The sequence below is a fragment of the Symsagittifera roscoffensis genome, chromosome 7, assembly GCF_963678635.1.
Source record: "Symsagittifera roscoffensis chromosome 7, txSymRosc1.1, whole genome shotgun sequence".
NCBI classification, from domain to species: domain Eukaryota; kingdom Metazoa; phylum Xenacoelomorpha; order Acoela; family Convolutidae; genus Symsagittifera; species Symsagittifera roscoffensis.
The window spans coordinates 24,727,793-24,747,898 of NC_087068.1; the positions used below are offsets into that span (position 1 = coordinate 24,727,793).

At 31.7% G+C, this 20,106-nt stretch overlaps 2 protein-coding genes across 6 annotated transcripts in view; both read left to right on the top strand.

Moving 5' to 3' along the window:
* Positions 1–20,106, top strand: part of LOC134851365 (small ribosomal subunit protein eS8-like) — a 478,345-nt gene that overhangs the window by 100,176 nt on the left and 358,063 nt on the right. The gene's annotated exons all lie outside the window — the stretch shown is intronic.
* The window catches only part of LOC134851048 (CUGBP Elav-like family member 3-A), a 41,900-nt gene continuing 38,321 nt past the window's right edge, over positions 16,528–20,106 (top strand). The window contains exon 1 of one of the 4 annotated variants that reach the window (XM_063866934.1): positions 16,528–18,066. In XM_063866934.1, the coding sequence (XP_063723004.1) occupies positions 17,472–18,066 (595 nt within the window). In that variant the 5' untranslated portion in view covers positions 16,528–17,471. The remainder of the gene's footprint in view (positions 18,067–20,106) is intronic. The other 3 variants (XM_063866932.1, XM_063866936.1, XM_063866933.1) reach the window with 3 other exon arrangements.

Sequence of the window (20,106 nt, forward strand, 5' to 3'; positions counted from 1 at the left end):
TGGTTGAACACACACATTCGAGTTAAAGTTACCCCTCACTTCTAACTAAAAATCTTTTTATTTTCAACTAAACTACCGTCAACTACCTTCTCTCTCAGCTCTAAATACCTTAATTTCAATTTACCTTCAGTCAGCTACACCCTCGAAGCTCTAAATCATTGTTAATTTTACGCTTTTACTCAATTTATGGCTCAAAAAAATCTTCTCAGTGCAAAACAGCAACCTCATGTACTCTGTAGAATAGACTGATCTAGTACAAATTCATATGCGAGAAAGAGTCTCTCGAGAAGTGATGCGAAGGGATTTCAACGAACATCATATGATCCAAGTGCCCATGACAGAGAACCAACTTAAAAAAATGCAAGTGATGGAGGAAGTTTCTGAGCATGTGGGAATGAACTACCCCGAGATTCCTGACACAAGATTTGTGGCTCAACCAGTCGACGACTTCCTTTTTCCTTGGGATCACAATAGATGCAGATGAGGGCTTCTCAGAAACAATGACGCCTCAAAACACCCCTCCACAACAACCACCAGCGATGGAACCTCGTCCAGCTCTGCGCTCCATTGAGAAACTTCAGAACTCCTCTGCTGCTTGACATCTCTTTGGTTAAAAGTTTTTGTAAATAATTGATGCTGGATAATCAATTCGTTCTTTGTAATTAACTAATTTCTTCAATTTCGTTTTAATTACGATAAAAGATGAGAATTTCAGGGCAAATCATTGAAAAAGAGTTAGAATATAATTTAGCGCTCCGAACTCGCACACATGTTAAAAAACTTGAATAATTTTTGCACATAGTAAAAAAAAACACTAGAAAATTAGTACACCAAAAATACCGATTGGTTTTTGCCTCTTGTCAAAAAAACACACACTTTTGGCAATTTGAAGAATAATTGAAAGACTTTTCGCATTTTATCGAAAAAGTGAAAAACGTTTCGCATCTTGTCAAACAAATTGCAACACTTTTCGCAATTTGTCAAAAAAGTAGAAACAAGTTTTTCGCATCTTGTTAAAAAATTTGAAACATTTTTTGCATTTTGTCAAAAAATTTGAGATATTTTTCGCATTTTGTCAAAAAAAGTGATACAATTTTTGCATTTTTTCAAAAAACTGAAACATTTTTCCTATTTTGCCAAAAAAAAAACGAAACCTTTTTCGCATTTTGTTGAAAAAATTGAAAAAATTATCGCATTTTGTCAAAAAAATTGAAACATTTTTTGCATTGTGTCAAAAAAAGTGAAACACTTTTTACTTTTTGTTCAAAAAATCGAAATACTTTTTGCATTTTCTAGAAAAAAAATTTTTTAGCATCTCGCCAAAAAAAACTCTTACATTTTTTCTTGCACGGTTAATAAGTAATCTCTATGAAATTTTTGTTCAAATTTTAATTCTTCAGAAAACTAATTTTTGCATGTCTGTTGATCAGAAACAATAGAAAACTAATGCATTAATAAAGGGAATAGCGATGAAAGTCAAAAATATAGAAGTTTTCTACGCAATAAGTCAACATGTTTGTTACTTTAAAGTTTTGCGTTTTTCGCTTTATTATTTAAGAAATAAAGTTAGAATTTTACAAAGTTTTTGAAAATAGCAAGAAAAAACATGCATCTTACCAAAAAAATTTTAGATTTTTTAGCATCTTGCAAAAATTCTTGAGCGAAATTTTGGTACACGTAATAAAATTATTTATATATATATATATATATATATATATATATATATATATATATATATGTAAGAAACTGTTCAAGCTAGAAAAAAATTAATTTTGACAAGATTCTCAAAACAATTAATCAATTATCGTAAAAAAAAATTTTGAGAAAAGTCAATCCGAGGGTCTAAAATGTTTCTCTTCAGAGCTAATAAGGTGTCTTTGAATTTTTTGGGCAATAAAGAAGTAATTTGATCTGACAAAATGACATCATTACACTTTAACTTTTATAGAACAGTAAAAATTGTAGAATATTTCCACCAGAGAAAGTGACGTCATTATTCATTAACTTCTAGAATCTTCTAACTTTTAGAATCTACATAAAAATTTTATAAGAAGTCTTTTACATTTTTCTGAAACTTCTATATTCTAGGAATATCCGCTAAAATTTGACCAATCAGAATTCCAGAAGTAATTCTAAGGGGATTAGATTGGTGAAAAAATTTGTATATTTCAGTTAATTTGCTAGTTTTTTCTAATCTAATTAAAGATACTCAACCATGGTTGTAAAAAATTGGAATAGTTTTCAAGGAAATTCTTCCCTTTTGAAAAACATTAGTCATGAAAAATTTCGTGTTCTATAAAGTTTTTTAAAAACAAATAAAATCAACCAAGTGCTGAAAAGTTTTTGAATGAGTTCAGATAATATTATGAAAAATTCAACAGAATTTACAGGTGAAAATAATATTTTTCTTTTCATTTGAAAATCTTCTACAATTCAGTTTTTTCAATCAACCTGTGTAGAAGTGTTGAAAGAAACGGAAACCTAACATTTTGAAACTATTTATAAAGGCATATTTGTATGAAAGTTCTGGAACAATCTAAAAAATAAATGAACCGTTGAGAAGCTCTGGAACAACCTAGCAAATTTTGCTCCTTGCTCCTACCCGCGCTCCTTTTCCCCTCCAACCCATATTGTGAGGATGCCCAAACACTTTTTTCTGAGAATTTTGCCATTATCAATCAAGGCAACATTCCTTTTAGGACCAAATAATTTTTATGCTCCTCTATAATTTTTTATTTTCAAGAATTTAAATCGATTATACTTCAATTAGACTCCACTTTAACGAAGGGGTTATGATAATTATAATCTGAATAAAAAATTTCCAATTTTCTGATTACTTTTCTGCTTTTTTACATTACTCATAGCCTACTGGGCTTATAAACCTACATACATTTGGCTATTTTCTCAAAATTGATATCCAGCGCGCTTTTAGCACCCCTCCAAATGGAATACATCAATTTTACCCCAATGCCCCACATTTATTTCACCTTTTTTTTATCTTTGCCTCCCCTACATCTAACCCCCTTTCCCACGACTAACGCTCCCTACAAATGCAACACCCCATTTATCAAAAACTTTCAAAAATTCTAGAGCTTAAAAAGCGCTGGATTGATGTATGGAGGTGGGGGACGTGATTGAGGTTTAGGGGTAATAGGAGTAGGTAGCGAGATGAAAGGGTAAAATACAAGTAAAGAGGGTTCTTAGTGAGTGTAGGGGAGGTAATTGGGGGAAGTAAGAATGAAAGGCTTTATTGTAGGGCAACTGGAGGAGGAGCGAAGACATCCCAAAAAAAAAACGAGCAAAAATTTTGAAAAAATTCATGTATAAAAATATTCAACAATTTTAATAATCCAATTGTAATCTTCAGTTTATCGATTGCAATGTTGAGTTTTAAAACTATACGGAAAAGTTTTGAAATTTTTATGGCCTGTCCATAAAATTCTATAAAATGCGATTAAATTGGATTAATAAAGGAATATACACCAAGTAAAAAAGACATCATTTTAAACCCATATAATCGATAGTAAGGGATTATAGTGAAATTTGAACGGATTATAACGGGTTATAATGGATTATAACCCGATATAATCCGTTTAAAATCCACTATGATCCCTTACTATTGGTTATATGGGTTTAAAATTATGTCCATTTTGTTTGGTGTATAATCCTTTATTAATCAATAGTAGTATATGTCGGGGCAGTGCAGCCGAGGCGGTTGGAGACCCCCATGTATTAAGATAGGGAATAAAGCATCCGGTCTCCAAATTATGTATTAAAATAGTCTATAGATTTCCTATATATTAAGAGAGGGAACAGATTTCCTATGTATTAAGATAGGGAATAGGTTTTCCAATGTACTAAGATACCATGTTTAGGATGGTAAGTTTCAGATGGTAAGCTTTTTCGGCGCACGAATTTCCCATGTATAGTGTAAATATTTTTCTATATGTATTAATTCATTGTAGGGTTTTAAGAACTCATTAAGATAGCAAAAAGGTTTCCTGTGTATTATAATAGGTTAAGGTTTTACCATAGATTTGAGATGGTAAGATGGTAAGTTTCAGAAAATCTTTTGGCGCCCGATCTTCCCATGTTTTAAGATAGTGTTTAGATTTCCCATGTATTAGGATAGCGTATAGATATCCCTACAAATAAGGGTTAGAAATTTATTGTATTAATATAGGGAATAGGTTTCCCATTGTATTAAGATAGGGAATGGTAAATTTTCTGTGTGATGGTAAGGAAATGTTAAGAAAAAAGGTAATTTTTTTTTCAATTTTGTGTGGAAATGTCTAGTTTTTTTGCAAAAATTGCGGCACGCGTTACGTACTTCTTGAGTATTAGGTGTAGATTGAGTAACGAAGGTATTATGATTTTTGATTCATGATAAATCAATGGTAAAATGTGCAAAAATTTGGAATTTTTATCAAAAAAAAATTGAAATTTTTTTCAAAAAACTTCAAAACACAGTAAGATTTGATAAAATTCGATTTTGTAATCATTTTAATTTGATGACCTTACTTTTTCAAACAGTACTTAATCTAGCTGAATTTATGTTGAATTGTCGAAAAAAATCAAAAAAATTTACAATTTTTGGAAAAAATTGCAAAAGTTTAAGTGTTTTGGGAATTTGGAAAAATTTGCAAAAACATCAGATTTTTGCAAAAAGTTGCAGAAATCTCAAGGTTTTGGCTAGTTTTTTGGTGCTTCTGATCTAATTGAAAAAAATATAAATACGTGTAGAGTTTAAAATTAACCTCAAATTGTAACTTAATTGGCATCATGTTGAAACAGTGATACAAAACTTCGAACAAAAAAATGGTTTTTTCCACAATTATCTCTCAAAAAAACAAAATACAATAAATGTTTACCCTAATTTTAGCTAAAAAACGGTTTGTATAATGCTTTGAACAAATAAAGCTCAAATAAGCTGAATTAGTTTTGATACTTCCGATTTCTCGGGAAAAAGGTGTAATTAATTGTCATTTTCGAGAAAAAATATTAGTCAAACCTATCCAAAGTTTTCCATTTTTAACCTTCCATTTGTGTAATTAACTGGTTTTTTGTTCAATTCATGGAGAATTCACTTCAAAATTTTACTTCAATTGGACAATAAGAGCAAAATTTTTTGAAATTTCTAGATCAAACTTCATGATCCAAACCCAAACTTGTACAAAAATTACAACTAAGGTGAAGTTTTTCACGTTAATAGTAATAATAACAAATGTCGTATCATTGGTGAAAAATGAAATTTTCACTGGTAAAAAATTGACTAAGAATAGGGTAATTTTTTCTTAAAAGTAAATAAGATTGGATAAAATTCAACAAAATCTTCTTCAAAACTAATGATTATCTCTCTGTTGCTTTACAACATAATGTTCATGATTTTTTTTGTAGAAATGTTCTATGATTTAAGATGATTCTTATTTTCTGCATAAGACATGTTTTTGCTATTGAAGTCAATTTGCAAGAAAATTTTGTCAGAACTGGGGAATTAAAGAGGAAAATAGTATCAAATGAACGAACAATTTGCTGGCAGAGAGAAAAATAGAACTGATAGCAACGTCTAATTTTTACCACGTTATTTGAACATTTTCTCCTTCAAGCACCATTAACTATCACTTTTTTTGAAAAAAAAATTAAACCCTTTTTCTTGAGTGTTTTAGAAGTTTTCTCAAAAATGTCTAAGTGAGAAATAATCGGTGCTGTTTAAAGCATTTTAAAGCACGTGTTTAAACTGCGAATTTAAAGGTATTTTTTCATGTTGATATATTAGAAAAAATTAAGAGCTGCTCTATTGTTTATAATCTGAAAACCTTCGAAATTAGAAATACGCAAGGGAATTTAATTCCATGTTTCTGCAACATCTAAAATCATCTAGAAGTTCTCTGCTTGCAAAAATGAACTTAAGAAAAAAAATCAAGGCACAAACTGTAACAATTGAACTTAATAAGCAGTATTTTGCGAAATTTACTAAGCAGAAAAATCTATAGTGCTTTCAAGTTTTCGTATTGAAAACAAATTGAAGTTAACCAGAACAAAGTTTTTAAATGTGTGTCTAACTGAATTTTTCAAGTTAAAATTCATTTAATTAGGAGATCTGGCATCTGGTTTTGCTAAATTATTAGTAGCATTAGAAGTTTTCAGCAATCTCCATATCTTTTTTTCAAAAATCTATACACATCAATTTTTTTTAAACCAAAATAATGAAATTTAGATCTTGAAAGCAAATTTTTGATTCATGCTTCATGTATCATCTTCCAGAAGATGTCAGTGTTGGATTAACTTCACTAGAACTATCCTCAAAAAATCCGAATTTTCGTATAAAATTACCTAATATATCAAATGATGAAAAATTTTCCAAACATTACACTTTTACGTTGGGTTTTTTCTCAAGATATAATTTATACGCAAAACTCCTAATGAAGAAAAATGAGACTGCTGAGCACATAATTTAACGTTATGTTGACAAGAAGAAAGCTTCTTCTTGATATGATTAGTGGTTTCCTGGCTGCTACTTGTACAAAAGTTACGATTGGAACACTTTGAAACGTCACAGTGCTTTCGATGTCTTGATGAATCTTTACCTGTGTATCCTCTGCCACATTCAAAACATGCAACCTTTTTCGTTTCTGTTCAGTGACGGCATCTCAATAACTTGTGAAAAAATTGGGAGAATAAAATGTCCCAAATTTTTGGAGAAGCATAGTTAAATACCCAAAGGAGAATAAAAGTAAATAAAAACAGTTATTTGAATTTCCTAACCAATTGTTTTTAACGTGAAAGATAATCAGAATGGAAATGCTATTTAGCCTAGCTGAAATGAAAATCATTCAAATAAATCATGGAGTGTTCAAAAGTTTTGCTATCAACCAATCAGAATCGAGCATTACTTATAAGGAAAACTTTATCTTTTCTGATATCAAGCAATCAGAATCGAGTTTCAATGTTCATGAAATTTTCAAAAAATTTAATGTCAACCAATCAGAATTGAGCTCTTTTTCTCATGGAATTTTCAATACTTTTGATATCAAACAATCAGAATTGAGCATTTTTTTGGTAACACTGTTTGTTGGAAATCAACCAATCAGAATACAACGTTTTCTAAAAGTGAACTGTTTATCGTTTTTTAAAAGCTTTAATCATCATTTGGAAAAAAATTTTCAAAAACGTTTGAATTTCTTGAGTTACTGTACAAGAAAATTAAAATTCCATTCGATTTTCTCATTGATGAAATAGATGTTGACTCTTACTTCTTTCACAATTTTTTGGATGTTTATGTTGTCCAAAATAGAGTTCTCCGACTAAGTTAAGGTCTGTTTAGGGGAATTAAATCAATCAAAGAGTAATTTTTGCGTATCAAAGCTTCAAACTTACGGCTGAATTACATATCACAAGGAAAGAAATTTTGTTTGTTCTCGAGAATTTGAACTTAATAAAAGATCGTACTGTAATAAATCAAAGACTCTTTTTATCCCCATTCAATACCCTAGTTTGTAACAATTCCCAAGCAAAATTCTTTATTCCTTCATTTTTTTAACCATTTTTAAAGTTCAAAATTGTGCTGGATGCGGTTTGGAATCAGATATCTAGAGATTTGCTTTGAAAAATTCATCATTTTTGAGTTATTTTCTCATAACTACATCAAAATTAAAGAACCTGACTATCTACTCAAAATTTCTCAATGATTAGATACAAAAATTTTAATTAAATTTATGACAAACATGGTGGAAATGCTACTTGTTCGCTATTCTTTTGTTACTTTTATCGGCAATTTTCTTATTCTTACAGCTAGCAACCTTTGATCATATATTTTTGCAATTGCTTTTATGTATCTTTCCTTCTATTTGGAAGGTTTTAAGTCTTTAAAAGGCTCCTCTGATTGCAAACGACAATGTGTTGGAAAAACCTAAAATGGAGCTTTGTGTCCGATTGGATACGACTTTTATATAAGAATTCCATAGTAGGAAGCTGAAATCTGTTTTACCACGACTACAACCCAAATAAAGAAAATCAATTCTGATTGGTCGAACGCACACATTCGAGTTAAATTTACCCCTCACTTCTAAATAGAAATCTTTTTATTTTCAACTAAACTACCGTCAACTACCTCCTCTCTCAGCTCTAATTACCTTAATTTCAATTTATCTTCCGTCAGCTACATCCTCGAAGCTCTAAATCATTCTTGTTTTTTTTCTTTTACTCAATTTATGGCTCAAAAAGACCTTCTCAGTGCAAAACAGCAACCTCATGTACTCTGTAGATTTTTCGACTGATCTAGTTTAAATTCAAGTGCGAGAAAGAGCCTCTCGAGTTTTTCTGGCACGAATGGACATCCCAATTCAATTCTGGCACATGGTGGAATTGATGCGAAGGGATTTCAACGAACATCATATGATCCAAGTACCCATAACAGAGAACCAACTTGAAGAAATGCAAGTGATGGAGGAAGTTTCTGAGCATGTGGGAATGAACTACCCCGAGATTCCTGACTCAAGATTTGTGACTCAACCAGTCGACGACTTCCTCTTTCCTTGGGATCACAATAGATGAAGATGAGAGTTTCTCAGAAACAATGACGCCTCAAAACACCACTCCACAACAACCACCAGCGATGGAACCTCGTCCAGCTCTGCGCTCCATTGAGAACCTCCAGAACTCCCCTGCTGCTCGACAGCTCTTTGGTTAAAAAAACTTGTAAATAAATGATGCTGGATAATCAATTCGTTCTTTGTTATTAACTAATTTCTTCAATTTCGTTTCAATTACGATAAAAGATGAGAAGTTCAGGGCAAATCATTGAAAAACATTTAGAAATTAATTTAGCGCTGCGAACTCGCACACATGTTAAAAAACTTGAATACTTTTTGCACAAATTAAACAAAAACACTAGAAAATTAGTACACAAAAAGTACCAAATGGTTTTTGCATCTTGTCAAAAAAACACACACTTTCGGTACTTTAAAGAAAAATTGAAAGATTTTTCGCATTTTATCGAAAAAGTGAAAAACGTTTCGCATCTTGTCAAAAAATTTGAAACACTTTTCGCAGTTTGTCAAAAAATAGAAACAATTTTCGCATTTTTTAAAAAAACTGAAACGTTTTTCCTAGTTTGCGAAAAAAAATTTAAAAAATTATCGCATTTTGTCGAAAAAATTGAGACACTTTTCGCATTTTGTCAACAGAAGTGAAACACTTTTTTCTTTTTGTTCAAAAAATTGAAATACTTTTTGCGTTTTCTAGAAAAAACTGAACTTTGTTTAGCATCTCGCCAAAATAAAATCTTACATTTTTTCTTGCACGGTTAATAAGTAATCTCTATGAAATTTTTGTTCAAATTTTGATTCTTCAGAAAACTAATTTTTGCATGTCTGTTGATCAGAAACAATAGAAAACTAATGCATTAATAAAGGGAATAGCGATGAAAGTCAAAATTATAGAAGTTTTCTACGCAATAAGTCAACATGTTTGTTACTTTAAAGTTTTGCGTTTTTCGCTTTATTATTTAAGAAATAAAGTTAGAATTTTACATAGTTTTTGAAAAAAACAAGAAAAAACATGCATCTTGCCAAAAAAAATTTCAGATTTTTTAGCATCTTGCAAAAATTCTTGAGAGAAATGTTGGTACAGGTAAAAATTGTTTATATATATATATATATTAGAAACTGTTCAAGCTAGAAAAAATTTAACTTTGACAAGATTCTCATAACAATTATTCAATTTTCGTAAAATTTTTTTTGAAAAAAATCAATCTGGGGGTCTGGCATGATTCTCTTCAGAGCTAAGAAGGTGTCTTTTGAATTTTTTGGGCAATTAAGAAGTATTTTGATCTGACAAAATGACATCATTACACTTTAACTTTTCTAGAACAGTAATAATTGTAGAATATTTCCACCAGAGAAAGTGACGTCATTATTCATTAATTTCTAGAATCTTCTAGCTTTTAGAATCTACATAAAAAATTTTTGAGAAGTCTTTTACATTTTTTTGAAATTTCTATAGTCTAGGAATATCCGCTAAAATTTTACCAATCAGAATTCCAGAAGCAATTCTAAAGGGATGAGATTGATGAAAAAATGTGTAAATTTCAGTTAATTTGCTAATTTTTTTTAATCTAATTAAAAATACTCAACCATGGTTCTAAAAAAATGGAATAGTTTTCAAGGAAATTCTTCCGTTTTGAAAAACATTAGTCAAGAAGAAATTCGTGTTCTACAAAGTTTTTTAAAAACAATTAAAATCAACCAAGTGCTGAAAAGTTTTTGAATGAGTTCAGATAATATTATGAAAAGTTCAACAGAATCTAAAGGTGAAAATAATATTTTTCTTTTCATTTGAAAATCTTCTACAATCCAGTTTTTTTCTATCAACCTGAGTAGAATTTTTGAAAGAAACGGAAACCTATCTCAAACTTTGAAATCAATCATAAAAGAACGGGCGATTTACTGCATCCACTTTGAAGTTGGTACCGAAACTGTCAAGATTCTCCAATTTAATAAAATCTCCGATGCTAGTAAGCAAATTATCATAGATCTTTCAGAATGGAGAGAACTCGAGAGTAAAAGAATTAGAGATTTTAGAAAAGAATTGGCTATGTCTAAGCCACCTTCGAGAAAAAAGTACGGGTTTTCGTATGGTTCAAATGAAAAATAAATTGATGAAGTTGTGGATCTGGGATACGCAAATAGTTTTCATTTGCTTACAAGTGAACATTTACTGCAAATGATTATTTTTGAAAAATTGGCTGAAGTTGACATCTTTTACAGAGATTTGAACAAGTGTTTCAGTCCCTTAAGAATTTCCTTACATGATTGGCGAAAAATTGAAAAAATTTGTGAAAAAAGGTACAAGAAGGAAAAGTTGAAGGTTTAACAGGACAACTTAGCTCTGTTTAGAAGAAAATATGGTGTGGCACATGAAGAAAAAAAGGACAAGGAACTCGAAAATTAACTCAGTTTTTGATTTTTTACGCATTTTTTCTAAGTTTTCCATTTAATTGTAAAATGGTTTTTCTTTTCATTTGAACTGAGTGTTTCTGAACCAAAGTTTATTTTTTAAAGATTTATCAGTGTAAATTGTGTAAAGAACATTTGAATTTGAAGAAATTGATTATTTTATCACAAAGATTACATAATCACTAAGCACAGAACCTTGACAATCAATAAAGCAATCAAAAAACTTGAACAAATCAGATTCATATTTTCAGTTTTGAACTTTTCGAAAAGTATCCAGAAAACTGAATCGATAGTTTGGGTGGAAACTAATTTCTGATTAGAACATAAATAATGTCTCTTGAATTTCTTCCAAATTAGTCGTTTCTTTGCAATACTAGGCAATTTTTCGGCTCCTTTCTATCGTAAGTTATGTTGAACTGCTCGATTAAGCTGATTGAATACTTCTTTGCTTGATGTAACAATACTTGACTGGAATTTGTGTTTGAACAAAGTGTAAAGACAGTCTATCTCTTGATATATGTTTACATATTTATCTAATCTCTGACGAATTTGGCTCAGAGATGTTCCTACTAAAACCAAACGGAACTTACCATTCTCTAAAGAACATAAAGAGTTGTGGGTAGAGACACAAAAATCTTGGGTTACTATGTATTTTTAGTAAAAATTGTTGGAAAAGGAAATAAATAGCATTTTTTACAATAATCTGAATAAAAGCTGGGAAGAGCTTGACACATAGCAGGATCCATCTGGAACAATGATTTTTGCTGAGAATTGTGGATTTATTTAGTAGAAATAACGCCAACGTGATATCGGTATATGGAAATTTCATACAAAACAATCCATATATGGTAGTACATCCATATATGGAAATCATGATGAGTCATACTTTTTACTTCCATTTTTGTTTAATCTCAAAATAATTTTTCTCATTTTGCTTCATCTGATCAGTTTGCTCTACAAAAATGTACTCAAGAAAATACACTAGTCCCAATTATATTGAATTCTCAAAAAATCAAACAAATACTGGGAGATTCGTTTGGTTCCAAAAATCCTACAAGGGGAAAAAAAATTTTTAACCCTGCTTTCAACTACTAATAATTAAAGATTTGGGTCAATTTGAAAAGTCCCAACAAGTCTATCTCAGTGAAAAAGAAAGAGAAGCCTTGTCGGCAATCCGGAATATTGTTATTCGCGATGCTGAAAACCTTGGACTCATACCTATGTTTGAAGCCAAATCTGGCAAAGAATCAACTATGGATCAGGAGCTCGACATCTGCAATAGAGTATATGAAATAGCAACATACAACATGAGGAGGGTGTGTATCACAATCAAGGAGTACAGTGTTAACAAACCTCCCTACATCCAACTTGATTCTTCACTGCAAAGGAGAATGAAGCAATGAAACATTTTGCCTATGTAAACTATACTTTGAATGAATTCAAAGAACTGTTCCAGATATTGAGAGCCTTTATTTTTTTTGATAATTATAAACCTCAGTAATGCTTTGTGATGTTTTGTAGGTTGTTAATTGAAGTTTTATTTGTTTGAAACATTTTTTTTACTGAAGTGCACATTTAGAGCTAAGATATCTGAGGAAAAGTCAGACAAAACATACATTTCAATCATAATTGAAATAAAACATTAAACAAATAACAATGGATTTTTCAGTATTTGTAAAAAAAAATTACAGAAAGTTTATTTAATTACTGTTTTAATCTACATTTGAGTAAATTGGTCTTATTTGAACAAAGTTACAAACAAAATGTAGTTGAACACCTTATCAATATTTTTTGAATTTCTGTTTTTCATTGATTGTTTTCATTTTTGCTTGCCATAATTTGAGGTTTTGATTAGCTACATGAGTTTTCTAAAAGTTAGACTCTAAATGTGGGAAACAATTATATGATGACTACAAAACAAATTTAAATGAAACGACAATTCGAGTTTTTTTAAGTTGTTTTGTTTCTTTCAGTGAGAAAAATGTTTCTATCAAAAGCATTTTCAGTGTCTGAGATTGAAATTTATCAGCTTTTAAGGTTGAAATACTACAAAATACTAAAACAGTGGTGGACAGATGGCGTTGATGGAGATTGTATTAGTTTTAACTTGTATAGAAACACAGAAAGTTCAAGAATTTTGATAAAAAGACGTAGAGGCGATTTCAGAAAAAAGGGGTACTGCCAGATTTATCAACAATGTTTTATTTAGAAGAGCTAACTCAGATTGAGTGATCGATCAGTAAAAAACTAAACAATGGAAGAGCCTATGAAACTAAAATTGAAGATATGGAACATCATTTCGATTACTGTTCTGAATTTGATACAAATACAAAATCTAGATTTGTCAGAATATCTTTTAATCGATTTTTCAAAATTAAAAAACTTCCCGTTGTTTATATTACAATATACCAAAAAGAAAACAATAAAAATAATATATATTGGTAATTTATTTTTACACTGCTTAGAAATAAAAAAAAATCGAAAAAATTTTGATTGAAATTTCAAAATTTGAATTGAGTATCAAAAAAATCAAATAAATCAGACGAAAAATCTACTTTTTTCTCTCATCTCTTCATTCTGATTGGTTGATTTCCAAAAAACAGTATTACCAAAAGATAACTCAATTCTGATTGTTTGATATCAAAACTGTTGAAAATTGTAGAGAAAAAGAGCTCATTTCTGATTGGTTGACATTAAATTTGTTGTAAGTTCTATGAACATTGAAGCTCGACTCTGATTGCTTGATATCAGAAAAGATAAAATTTTCCTTATAAGTAATGCTCGATTCTGATTGGTTGATAGCAAAAGTTTTTAAAACTCCATAGTTATATTGAATGATTTTTATTTCAGCTAGGCTAAATAGCATTTCCATTCTGATTATCTTTGACGTTAAAAACAATTGGTTAAGAAATTCACATAAACATTTTCAATTACCTTTATTCAGTTTTGAGGGTATTCAACTCTTCTTTTCTAAAAAATTTGGGACATTCTAAATCTCCCATTTTTTTTCTGTTCTTATTGAGATGCCGTCACTGAACAGAAACGAACGAGTTGCATGTTTTGAATGAATGTGGCAGAGAACACTACGTAAAGATGCGCCAAGACAACGAAAGCACTGTGGCGTTTCAAAGTGTTCCAATTGTAACTTTTATACATTTAGCAGCGAGGAAATCACTGATCATATCATGAAGAAGCATTCTTCTTGTCAACATAATGTTAAATTAAGTGAACAGCAGTCTCACAACACACTCCAAGAGAAGGTAAAATTGATTTATTTTTAATAAAAACATAGTAAAAAACACTTTGAATAATAATTTTTACTGAATCTGAAAGGTCTATACACTAAACTTGAAAAACTTCTCGTAAAAATTATACTGATTTTTTATCACTATTCTTGATCTGTCAATTATCTTGTTATTCAAAGTGAACAATTTTTTTATTCAAAGAAACCAGCAACAATCGAGTTCAAATTGTCGTGAAACTTTCAATGGAAATCGATGTAAAAATCTTGAATCTACAGTAAAAATTCCCTTGGTTGCAAGCTTGCGGAATTTTTGTTGCCATAATTTTGTAGTAAAAGTGCATAACATAAGTGTTTGTTAAAAAGTTTTACAAAAAAACTGGATTATTATAAAACATCGACTAAATGAAAGGTTTTGCCCAGTGACCATTTTAAAGTTTTCCTTGCTTAGTGCTTGTATAAGTAATCATAGAGTAGTGCGTAGCAGATTTTTCAATTCGAAAACTTGATAGAACTATCGAGTTTTCTACTTAGTAAGTTTCGCAAAATACTGCTTAATAAGTTCAATTGTTACAGTTTCCACCTTGATTTACTTTCTTAAATCGATTTTCTTAAAAGAGGGGATCTTTTAGAAGTTTTTAGATGTTGCAGAAATATGGAATTAAAATCCCTTGCGTGTTTCTACTTCCGAAGGTTTTCAGATTTTAAACAAAAGAGCAGCTCTTTATTTAAAACCTGGTATCTTAATCCATTGGGAAACCTATTCCCTATCTTAATACATAGCAAATCTATTCCCTATCTTAATACATAGGAAATCTAAAGCCTATCTTAATACAAAGCTTGGAGACCGGATGCTCTATTCCCTATTTTAATACATAGGATCTTCATCCCCCCACCCCCTCCCCCCCCCCCCCCCCCGGCTGAATTGCCCCGACATATACTACTATCCATTTTAATCGAATATTATAGAATTTTATGGACAAGCCATAAAATCAGTATAATCGATCATTATCCATGCAACCTCATTGCGGGTAAAATTTTACATAAATATGACATCAACGCATAAAAGAAGTGCTTGCGCTGGAAAGTCTCGAAGTTTTCAGCGAAGCTCAAAACAAAAAATATAGTCGGTAAAAATATTCTAGATTACCAAAATTTTTTGTTTTGGGATACCGAAATTTCATTTAGGCTTTTGAAGGCTGAGGAAATTGTTCGCGTTGTCCGAGAACTTTTCCGAGTTTTTCGTTTTTAATCAGTTTTTCAGGATTTGGTGAAAACTCTGACTTTGTGAAGTGAAAACATCGATTTAATTATAGCTTACGTATGAAATAAATGAAATACTTTAGAAAAATCTTTGTTATCTTCATAGCTGTTTTGAAGATAAGAAAAAACGCCAACTTGGCTCCCACGGAAAAATTGAAGTCTTCTTTTTCTCATCTTGGCCTCGACTCGAACGCATGGAATATTTGCAAACAATTTCGAGGCAGTTTCTTAAAATATTAATAAACTCAACAAGACCCGCTCAAAATTTTTCGGGTGTAGATTCCCATGATTATTTCAGCATAAGTGACTCATACCATTATAAAACTCTCACAGGGTCTTTTCGACAATACCTTCCGCCTCCATAAATGATGAAAAATAAAAAAATGATAATTTATTATACAAAAATGGACTGATGCTACTAAGATAGACAGTTATCAATATGGCGCAGGCTAAAGCGACGCAATTTCATTTTAAGCTAGCCTCAAACAGGTTTCTTTTCCTATTTTTTGTCGTTGTCTTCCCAAAGGTTTCCCAAATATGGGTCCAAACGCGATATGAATTGTCATTTGATTCGTTTTTTCCATCTAAATATCATCCCAACATTTCTTAGTAATATCGATCCAAATTTATAAAGATACTTGTTGTTTACAATTTATGTGGGTATAACCGAAAAATACCCGCCGACAAAAATTGAGCACAAAATATGGTCCGATTTTTCGATCATTCTGAGTTACTTGTTTTCCAAATTTACCGGCGGCTTCTTCGTGGAATTAGAGCGAGTTTAAGCTTGATAGTCGCATAACAATAGCTAGGACTCTTAGCTGCCACTTTCGAATGCCAATTTGGGCAATTTGCATTTCGACCTAATTAACTAATTGTTATACTGATAAAACAAAGTCCAGAAAAATTCTAATTATTTACTGTTTTTGGAATTTTACTCTGATTGATTATTTAATGTACAATTTGTCAATTTCAAAAGTCAGTCGCGCTAATTGGTTGATTTTGAGGCTTTTGGAATTTTGGAATAGCATATATAAAATTGAAAATTCGTCATCTATTTATTGTCCAGTCAAGTATCGATTTCAAATTCAAGTAGCTAATACGTAATCGATAATTTCCCGCCATTTCTTGTCGACCAATCGCGTTTCTTTATCTCACAGTCTGTCTTATCGTCCTAATCGTTCGTGGTTTCTCACCGACAAATTTTGTTCTTAAATCTTTTTCACTTTTTGTGAAACTTTCTTGCGTGCCAGTGCTTGTGCGTTCTGTATCGACGATCTTTATCGCTCAGTTTTCGTCCTAAAAACTTTGTAATCGAATCGTTCAAATTCAAAACTCAACTTATAATCCATATTTCTGTTTAAAATTTTTTTTTGTGAGTATTTCCCGTTACCGTGAGTAATTTTCCCAGTCTTGTAGTAACAATTCAGCATTTTGTGAAAATAGTGCGCTATTTTGTACAAGATATATAACGATAAATTTGTATCATCCTATTTTGCTGTCTTGCCAAATTTGAAATCAATTCCTAATTTTTTTAATTCCGCAATTCCCGAGTTTTTTGTCCGTGTTACGTATGAGTATTCAGTGACATTGTCATCCGCTATTTATTGTCAGTTTTCAGTTCAGTGTGTGTATAGTTAGTGACTGTACATAACAAACAGCTAACTAAAAAGAAAAGATAGAATTCGTAAATTAATCACGGGCGGATTTTTCCTGCTAAAATTTCAACTCCCTTCTCTTTATTTATAAAAACTGATCCACAAATAAAACACATCGAATTTGTTTATCCTTGTTTGTATTTCCTTATCCAGGTCCCTCGACATATTTTAGCATATTTTCATAATTTTATTTTTGATCGAGTTTTATTTCTTGTACAATAAATAGCTAAATCTATCAAAACACTGCCCCCTTGTCCACAAAATTACTTTTGCCCTCAGTAACCCGCCAACTTAACGAATCCTTGAGGGAACTAGTTATTACAATCCTTGACATAACCTAGTTATACCGAGATAATGCTTCAAAACGGCGTTTCAAACGCAGACTTTGCAAACAACAACCCTGGATCAATGAACAACTTTAATTGTTCAGTAGTATCTTCGGATGTAAAAATGGAGACTAATAGCTTCATGTCACCAACTGATCATCTTATTCCCACCCCCTTATCCTTGTTAAACAACAACAACAATAACAGTATCAACAACAATGTTGAAAAAGTCCCCCTCAAAACGATAACCTCGGCTGAAAATGTCCAACATAGCCCGCCGATGGCAAACGGCGGACCAGCACCTGCCGGAGGCAAAACACAGCCCCCGTTTTCACCCAAAATACCACAGAACAACCCAACAGGGACAGGTCAAGGTCATCTGATGAACGGATCTGCAAATGGGTTCGGGGGTCAGAATTATTTGCAGAACGGGCACAACAAGGGGTCTTTTGCACAGAATGGGGCAGTGGGCAACAACAGCAGAAATCCCGACTTGATCAAACTGTTTGTGGGACAGATCCCGAGAGACCTGCACGAGCACGACTTGCGCCCGATGTTCGAGGAGTTCGGTCCCATTGTGGAGTTTTCGATTCTCAAGGACAAATACACAGGAATGCACAAAGGTGGGTTGTTTTCGAAAAATCTTTTGTTTTCTTTACTCGGACAAGGAGTTCTTAGTTATTACTAGAAAACAAACTAAGAAAAATAGCTAAGAAATCCTTGTGTGCACGTCTTAAATGCACATCTTAAGCAGCGGTTTTCCATAGTCGGCTGCAGAGCTAGTGTGTTGACCATTTCCGTCGTAGCTGAACCATCTTAACTTCAGCGCTTCGAATACAAATGTTCAAATTAGTAAGAAAATTGGTACGTTTAGAGTTCGATGAACTTTGTGAGAACTTGAAGCGTGTTCGAGTTTGTTCTATTCGGGTGCCCGACATCAAGACGACGGGGCTTTAAGCCAAATCGTAAAATTAAGGACTTCAAGCCGAAATTGTTCTCATAAGTCATGAAATATGATTAATTTGAAGATTGGGCTGAAGAGTTTCTCAATTCATGACCTTTTTGTACCAGTTTTTGGCCTTCTCATAAAATATAAGCCTCCAATTGACGTTTAGGAAAGTTAAAACTTAAAACCTAGTTGAGGGTGTTTTTGTTTAAAGTTTATTCATTTCAAAATCCGGCTGGTGTAAATTATGATTGCCTTAAGGCGTGCATTGTCAAGAAAACGCTAATTATGACTTAACTTGCCTAAACTTTTGAATAATACCATTTTGCAGATGACACAATACTATTTTGATGTCCTTATAAATTTTAAGCTTCGACCTTAAGTCGCTTCGGCTTGAAGTCCCGTTGGCTTGTTGTCCTAGATCCGTCCTATTCTGCTAATTATAGGCTCCAGCATAAGTGCCAGGGCACCTCAAAGCGGCATCGACTACCGTGTTTGTTTGATATTGTGGCTATAATTAACTTCTGTTATTTCTGTTTGTCCTCATTCATGACCTTTGCACCTCTTGACCCTTTCGGTGTCTTGATTAACACTTTGGTTTCCCAAATTTCAGCTGGAGCTCATTTTTTTTTCAACAACTGCAAAAGTTGGAGCAATTTTACAGCATCGCAGATAAAGATCAAAATTGGTTTTCTTAATTGTTCACGTGACGTTTTTCAGTCCAATCATGACTTCAAGTACGTCAAATGACATCACCTGAGCTTGAGCAAATACACAATTTTGTACAAGAAATCGCATGTTTCCAGGTTGACTCTATCTATATACATGAAAGGCAATCAGCCAGATATTAACTTGCAGGTTTGAACAAAATCGAAATCAAGTTTTGTAGGACAACACCTTGTTAAAAAGAGCAAATAAAAATAACGATAACCTAGGAAGAATACAAAAGTCTCAAAAAGTTAACAAAAGGATGATCGATGGCTGATATAATATATATAAAAACAATAACGATCGATGAGCTTGCTAGGACTCTAAAAAACATCGCATCCAAACTGGCCAGCTTTTTGTACCTCGAAAATTAGTCATACAAATTCTAGTCAGCTTAAGTGTTAAAAATGCACCTTCTGCGATTATTGTTTATTTGGTCTCAACTTCGAGGATTGTTGGCATTTCGATTTATCGAAGAATGTTTGCTCACTTTTATTGAAAAGATGCCAGCTATTGATATCAGAGAAAAGGCACCGGCTATCGTGCTGATTGTAAGAGCGCAACACATTGCTACGCATCTCCAAATAACAATATCTAAATAAAAACGGAGTTTCCAAAATCAAACCAAAAACATTCATGTTGAAAGAAAATAAAAATTTCAAGCAAAACTAAAATTCAAATAAAAATAAAATAACTCATTTTCATGGCGTCCTGAAAAATGTTAAATAAAATTTGGTAATTTCTGGATTCAAATCCATTTCTGTTTGATTTCAGCTTATGTTGCGACAAGGTGGCTAAAACTTGATTTAAAAGCCAACCTTTGAAAACAAATTATGACAGTTGGGGTAAACTTGATCTCTCATTTTGCTAAACAATCGAAGGTTTACCCAAATAAGCTTATGGGTAAAACGGGCCCCTAAAACAGCCTAATGTTTGTATTCTCTAAGTTCGAGACATTGTCACTTGATTTAATGAAAATTTCGACTTCCAAATCAGAAAAATTTAATTC